Source organism: Temnothorax curvispinosus, unplaced genomic scaffold, assembly GCF_003070985.1.
Source record: "Temnothorax curvispinosus isolate PA1 unplaced genomic scaffold, ASM307098v1 QBEX01001471.1, whole genome shotgun sequence".
NCBI classification, from domain to species: Eukaryota; Metazoa; Arthropoda; class Insecta; order Hymenoptera; family Formicidae; genus Temnothorax; species Temnothorax curvispinosus.
The window spans coordinates 1-7916 of NW_020211251.1; the positions used below are offsets into that span (position 1 = coordinate 1).

General features: G+C 54.5%; 1 protein-coding gene across 1 annotated transcript; it reads right to left on the minus strand.

Moving 5' to 3' along the window:
• Nucleotides 1–4306: 4306 nt before the first annotated feature.
• On the minus strand, nt 4307–7348 carry LOC112463905. Its single transcript, XM_025030594.1, has 2 exons — nt 6999–7348; nt 4307–6893 (listed from the first exon to the last, which is right to left on the minus strand). Exons 1-2 carry the CDS (start codon nt 7346–7348, stop codon nt 4307–4309), a joined length of 2937 nt encoding a protein of 978 aa, XP_024886362.1.
• Between the last annotated feature and the right edge of the window lie 568 nt (nt 7349–7916).

The window sequence follows — 7916 nt, forward strand, 5'->3', positions numbered from 1 at the left end:
CGGATTGATGCCTTCTTCGCCGCGCGCTAGTCTCTTCGCTAGACGCGTACCGGGCCCGCAGAACTGATAACCGGGTATGTGCAGTTCGAAGGGAAGAGCGTTTATCGCGCGATTGAGCAGACTGGTGCCACGCATTCGGTCGCGGTTGCGCAAGGAGCATTCGCTTCTTCTTAGTTCGAACGGGAAATCGAAGATACACCGTTCACAGGGCGAAAGCGATTGCACTCGTGGCAATCTTTAATGAGCGGCGGCGGACCGTCTATGTGCGTTCGCTGCCACGGACGATTGTAGTGTTGCATGCACGGGCGATATCTCTGCACCTCGGGATCCGCTTGTATATGTTCCGGCAAACGGTCCCACAACAAGTGCACGTATCTCCCAAATTGACGCAACAGAAGGACCTTCGGAATGTATTGCAACTCTTCCACCGTTAGATTGAGAATTTCGTAACCGTCCACCAGTATGGGAAACACACTACTGTGAGACATCTCACCGATGCGCGCGAACGATTCGTTGATTTTAAAAAATAAATTTATTCTTTCTACGGATACGACGACACGCTCGCGCTACTTATACCCGCGCGCGAGACGTTTGCGCACGCGCGACGAAACGAAACGACGTCCGCGTTTCCCCCTCTTTTTTTCCAGCGATCGAGAGACTCATCGCGAACGAACCGAGCGGAAAAACTCGAGAGAGAAAGAGAGAAAGCAAACATGCGATTCGTGCGACAGACGGCGACGTTAGGAGTCTCGAATCTGGATCGCAAAACGTCGGCGGGGTCGGCCGCGACCGAGAGAGGAAACGGAGAATCGCGCCGGCACAGTCTTCTCCTTCCGAACGTCGTCCGTTGCATCATTTGCTGTCCCTCCAATTGCGGTAAGACGAACGTTCTGCTGAGCCTGCTGGAACAACCGCACGGTCTCCGTTTCGAGAACGTATACGTGTACTCGAAATCTCTGCAACAACCGAAGTATCGATATCTCGAACGATTGTTCGAGCCTATAGATGAGATCGGCTATCACGCGTTTTCCGACAATCGCGACGTCGTTCCGCCCGACGAGGCTCTTCCCGACTCGGTTTTCGTCTTCGACGACGTGGCCTGCGACAAGCAAGACAGAATGAGGGAGTACTTTTCTATGGGTCGACATTCGAATATCGATTGCTTCTATCTCTGTCAGACGTACGCCAAGATACCGAAACATCTCGTGCGCGACAACGCAAATCTGCTGATCCTGTTCAGGCAGGACGGCACCAATCTGCGACACGTGTACGATGATCACGTGAACATCGACATGTCGTACGACGAATTTCGCGCCTTCTGTCGCGAGTGTTGGCGGCGCACCTACGGTTTCGCCGTGATAGACAAGGACAGCGCGTTGCGAGGCGGACGGTACAGACGGGGCTTCCACGACTTCGCCGTGCTGTAGGGTCAATCAGTGCGCCTCGTCGAACGACGCGAGTATGAGCGCGATCGCGGAGAAGAGAACCGCGCGAGAGATAGTCAAGACGCGCGCCTCGATTCGCAGAAAGTACGCCGCTCTCAGGGCCGAAAAAATGGAGAGCGAGATCGCTCTGGAAAAGAGGTACGAGCCTATCGTCAAACCTTTGAAACGGCTCGCCGATGACGTGGAACGCCGAGGTAAAGGACCGGGCAAAATCGACGACGACGGCGCTGGCTTTGCGTTCCCGAAAAAGATGAAAGCGACGAAGAGAGCGAAGGACAGCGAGAACGGCGACGACGACGACGACGCTGGCGCCGACCTGGAGCGTGATTACTGGGAGGACGACGACGTATTCGCGCCAATCGGGACAACCGCGACGGTGGAAAAAAGAGAGTCGCGTCCGGCACGGCTGAGTTCGGCTCCTGCGACGACGACGACCGCGATGAGCTCCACGCCGATCCGCGACGATTTGGTCCAGTTGTTACCCAGAGAACGCGAGATCGTATCGGAGACGACGACTCCGCCTCCCACATTGGAGACGTCCGCCGGGAAATCTTTGTGTACGGCGGAAAGTCGCGACGTTCTGACTAGCAAACTAGGACCGTTGGGGCGGGAATACTTGGGTGCTCTTCTGGGCGGCGACAAAAACAAGGAGATCGACACCGTTTACGGAGTGCATTTCGGCGAGAAAGGCACGATGCTGGGAAACAAGCGATTCAAGCTGAAACCGGATGACACCATGGTCATCGACGGTGTACCGTACAAAGGCACGCGCGGCCTGTACGAGTTGATCTTCATGGGAAAACCCGACCCTAAAATCTACACGGAGAAGGACAAATTAACGTACAGGAGCATACTTTTTTCCACCAGCGCTCACAAACGCGGTGGCAAAGCCGACAATCCCGTCAAGGGCAACAAGGGACCGAAGTACAAAAATATAATAGCGCCGCTCGTAAACCTGTCTCTCAGAATTGGAACTACGAAGGGTGCCGGGCTACCGTCGGCCATGCGACTGACCGACAACGTTATCGATTACGTTCACTGGGACGATCCCAACGAGCTGGTCGATAGACTTCGACTGCTGGACGCCTCTCGTCGGGCCGGCAACGATGCTCACGACAACGAAATCCTGTCGATAATCGAGGAACTTCGCGAGGCCGGCTTTGTCATAAATTGATCGGTCGCGACGTCAGTGCGAGTCGCGCGCCCGCCAGCGCGATGTCCGTGAACAAATTCGGCATGTCTCTGACGAATCGGGGCAGCGGCGACGGAGTCGACGGTGCGTCCGCGGTGAGATTGCGCTCCTCGATCGAGTCCCTGCGCAATTACGCGCGCAACAACGCGTTCTTTGTGAGCGAGGATTTTTACGACGCGAAGGAGCGCAAGATACGAAGAGTGGCCGCGCCGGAGATCGGCACCGACGCGGCGAACAGGAGTTACGTCGAGAACGCGATTGGGCAGCTGAAAAGCGTTTTGATCGAAGAGATCAAGAATAACAACGCGATCCGAGATTTGGGAAACGGAATTGCGGCGTTGGAAAGCGTCGCGCTCTGTTTGAACGCTCAGGATTCCTACGACGCGTCGGGGCGGAAGATACGACGCGTAGCCGCGCCGGAGGTCGGCGCCGACGCGGCCAACAAGAGGTTCGTCGAGGGAGCGATCGCGGAACTCGGAAAGACTTTGAGCGACGCGATAAAAGAATTTAAAGAGGAGTTCGTTACCGTGAAGAATACCGCGGATAGGCACGAGGTTGAAATCATCGCGCTCAAGACCGTTTTGAAGATTCTCAAACAAAACGAGCGTGGAAAAACGTAGACTCGTTGAAGAATTGCACGCGCCGGCGCGAAAAAATTTTCCTCGCCGCCGCGTCGTGGTGCGCGGTTACGACGACCTGTGGCAGGCCGACGTGGTCGAGATGCGCCCCTATTCGCGCGCGAACGCGGGCCACAATTACATTCTGACGGTCATCGATGTGCTGAGCAAGTACGCCTGGGCGATCCCGCTCAAGAGCAAGGGCGGAAAGGAGATCACGACAGCTCTCCGAAAGATCTTTCGCGAGGACGCGCGACACCCCAGGAATCTGCAAACAGACAAAGGAAAAGAATTTTACAACGCCGACGTGCGCAAAATCCTCGACGACCGCGAGGTGAATCACTATTCCACGTATTCGGTGATGAAAGCGTCGGTGGTGGAGAGATTCAATCGTACGCTGAAAAACGACATGTGGAAGCTCTTCACGCTCCAGGGATCGTACAGATGTATAGACTCGCTGCCGCGCCTCTTGTCGAATTACAATCGCCGCAGACACAGAACAATCCGAATGCGTCCGGCGGACGTGACGCCCACCGTCGCCGAAAAATTGTTGCGCACGGTGTACGGTCGCGCGAAGATAGCCGCGCCGGCGAAATTTCGAGCGACCGGTGCGCGTGAGCAAATTCAAAACGATCTTCGAAAAAGGCTACACTCCCAATTGGACCACCGAGATCTTTCGAATAGCCAAAGTACAAAGGACCAATCCCGTTACGTATCTGCTGAAAGACGTTCGCGGAGAAGCGATAGCCGGAGGATTCTACGAACACGAGTTGCTGCGCGTCTCCAATCCCGACGTTTATCTTGTGGAAAAAGTTCTGCGCAAGCGCGGCAATTGAGCGTTCGTGAAGTGGTTGGGAATGGACAGTTCGCACAATTCGTAGATAGATAAGGCGTCTGTGTTGTAAAAAGAAAGAAATACTTAGACATTAGTAGACAACGCTTACTTTATTGTCAATAAAAGTTTACACATTCGTCGATTTGTTTCTTACGTGTTGTTAATTTTTACGATAAAACAATTTTTAAAGCGTACAATATTGTTTCACCCCTTTTTTTTACAACGGTATTTTGTAATGTCCCCACGGAAGCGTTTCCTCACCGTTCGACGTCACGTATCGCTTGTCGTCGTGCGGACTGAGGGCTAGTTTTTGCTCCGATACGGTGTTAACCTCGTGCAGCGTCGAGCGTATGTACGACTGGCGCGTCTTCAGCTCGCGCGCGTTCCGCAGGCACTCCACGTAATCCTCGAACGTGATCCTCTTCGCGACTACGTTTCTCTTGACGCCCTTTATTCTCTTGGTGTCGTCGCGTCCGAGTACCTTGTAAGTGTACATCTTCGCTCTGAGGCCCACGAATTCCGTCATGATCGCGCCGTTGTTCTCGTCCTTCATCAAACCTGGCACCTTCTTGTTGACGCGCGGCATACCGTGCGCGTTGTTCTCCGCGTAATCGCTCGTGTCGAACCTGTGCACGTCGCGTTTCATACGCTCGTACGCGTCTTCACACTCCAGCGAATAGATCAGACTGTCCGTATCCGTGTAGGCAATTCGACAACGGTCGCGATAGAGCGGCACCATGTAGTCGTAGTGAAACTCGTAGAGACGCGTCTTGGATATCTCGAGAATAGACATACCCACGTAGATCGGCTTGTTGAATGTTACCTCGAGCCTTCGCAGCTCGATCGCCACCAGATTCTCCGAGAAGACGCTCCTGCTGTGAAAATTCGGCTTAGCGATCAACGCCTCCGCGCCGTATCTCCCGTCCCATCGCGTCACGAGACGCACGTCCACGTGATCGCGCACGTTCTCCATAGTCTTGCTGAAGACGGCGTTGTTCATCAGTTTGTACAAATTCCGTTTGAACTCGTTGCTCGCGCGCGTCCTAAGCGCGGTGTTCAGTTCGATGTAGACGCGAAGCCACAGCGACTGGGCGAATTGCAGAACGCAACGAACGCGCGTCAGACGCATACCTAGTCGCAGACATTGCTGCAGGTTTCGATGCGTCACGTAGCGCGATTTGTCGTAGAGAGTGGCGAGCAGTTTTTCCTGTCGCTTGCCGGGCGGTTTGTCGCGCGTCGGGCACAACGGCAGATCCGCGTGGGCGTCATGCAGGTCTCGCGGGTACTCGAGATCCACCTCCAAAATGTAACCGACGTCGCTGTCCGTCGGCACGGTCGTCGCGTCGAAATTCTCAGGATCGTCGAGCCACTGGAAATTCGCGTAGGGCAACGATTCGCTCATAGCCCAGCCGTACAGATTGTTCACGTCGTAATACATGAGATACGTAGTGGGCTGGGACGAGTCGTGCGTCGGTACGTGCCTGTTATTGGCTCGCGCGTACCTGAGCGAACATTGACTGAGGCCGCCGCGTATTCCGCGTTCCACGAACAGCACCATGTCGATGTCGGTGAGCAGCTCGAAACGCACGCCGGTGTACCTCAGCATGGCGTCCCACGTGTACCCCGGCAACGTGTAGTAATGCGCGGGATCGAGCCCGTAACTCGCCGAACACGCGTCCCGAAAATTTTCAAATATATCCGCCAGAAGAAGCACGTCGGTCTTGAGATACAGATCGCTGTAATCGCCGAGATCTCGCACGCGAAAACGTCGCCAGACCCTCGTCGCGTGCTCGTAGTCGCTCTCGCTCGCGGTCTCGTCGGTCAGAGAGCTGTAAAAGGCCTCGCGCGGCGGAAGCTCGGTATCCCGCAGTTTGTCCGCGCTGTCGACGTACTCGTACGGAAACACACCCTTGCGAGTGAGTAGATCGAGATCCTCCGCGCTCAAATCCGCGTACCCCGAACGCGTGATTCTCAGCTTGTCCCTGTTCAGATAGGACGCTAGGGTTTCGATACTCGCCGTTAAAAATTTATACGAATCCACGAATCGAAGTTTCACGTACTGATTCCATTTCCCGTCCGTCTGCGTCTCCTTAACGGTCTTCGAGAAAGATATGTAGCTTTCCTTCGTGAGCGGCAGCAGATCGACCCCGCCCTCGAAATCGTTCGCAATTTTCTCGACGACGAAGTGCGCGTCGTAACCCGACAAATTGTGAAAGAACACGGGAATCACGTAAACGTTTCTGTAATTCAAATTGCAACGAGAATGCGCCGGACCTTTGTAACGTCCGGTTAGGTGACAGTGATCCCGCACGCGCTTGTCCTCCGGTTGAAACGGTTTCCCGCACACGTGACAATGAGTCGCGAGCAGAAATTCGCTTTTCTCGTCCTCCGTAAGTTCCACCATCGCTATATTGGTGAAAAATTTATTCTTAACGCGACGCGCGAGAACGCGAAGTTCGTTCACGAACCACGAAACGCAATCCTCGCCGCGACGATATCTGTACGCAGACGCGGTATCGTCGCAGGTGCAGCACAGATAGTAGCCCAGGCTGAACGGTACGTGACGCTGATAAGCGTATCTTTCCGTTCTCGGGCCCCCCTCGACGTTTTCCCTCTTCCGTCGCTCGAGAAGACACTCCAGATCCGCGTACACCACGAAGGGAAGTCGCTCCTTTCTGTCGTAATTGTCGAAAGACAGCCATTTGTCGCTCTCGTTCGGGAGAACGACGGCGCAGTCGTTCATTCGGCCGCAGTCGACGTTGTGGGCAACCAACTTGTCGCGCGTATAGAAATAGTGTAGACATCTGCGAAATAACGTGCAAGCGATTACTGCGTGTATGTAAAAAAAATAACGCCTCGTCTTTTTCTTGTTTCCCGTGTTTTTTTTTCATTTCATTTTTTTTACCTACCGATCGCAAACGTGCTTCGCGTACCGTTTCGCTGTCAATTGCGAATTCACCAATCGCGACAGATTCTTTATCCAGGCCAAATGGCCCCTGTTGACGCCGCGCAGCTTATCGCGCAGATACAGCAGATTTACGTGCCTGTCCCGCTTATCGTTGGTCAACTGCAGAGGCACGATCGCGTTGTGGTTGGCGCCTCGGCCGAACTTAGCTTTCTTTTCAATTACTTCCCGAGTTGTAAACACGTTGATCGATACGTCGTTCTGACGTTCGAATTTCCCGATCTTTTTCAGATCTATGGGAAAATCGATCCGGCGAGATTCAGCACCGTCGCGTAATCGGGATACGAGCCGCATCGTTCCGCGTGCCGCTCGGCGGGGTACAGAGCGGCGACCACCGCGCGCGCGAAACACGCGTCGTTCTCCGACGGCACGTTGACCACCGCCTTTTTAAGTCTTATACCCAGCGGTATTTTTATCCAACATCCCGCGCGCATGGGATTACACTTGTTCACGTTCACGATTAGGTTCAATATTCGCGACAACGCCCATCCGCTGTCGCGTTCCTGAAATTCTTCCAACCGCGTTAGAATCGCGTCGCGCACGTGGTTATCATACCACTCGCTCAGATCGGACCCTGGGACAAGCTGTTCGTTTTCACGTCGGTCTTAACGTCCGCTACGAATTCCCCGTTGAATATGACATTGACCTTCAGACACCCGTGTTCGGTCATATTATCCCGCACCTTTTCGAGCACGGTGCCCTTCGCGTCGTCGAGAAATCGCGCGGGCTCGATGTACGTCGAGTTCGTCACGGCGCCGGTCAGCACGCGACGTTGGAACGCCGCGTCGATCTCGATCCACGAGAAACCTCTGTCGCTGCTGCCGCCGCTACCACCTTCCCCTCCGTCCAAGCCGGCACACAG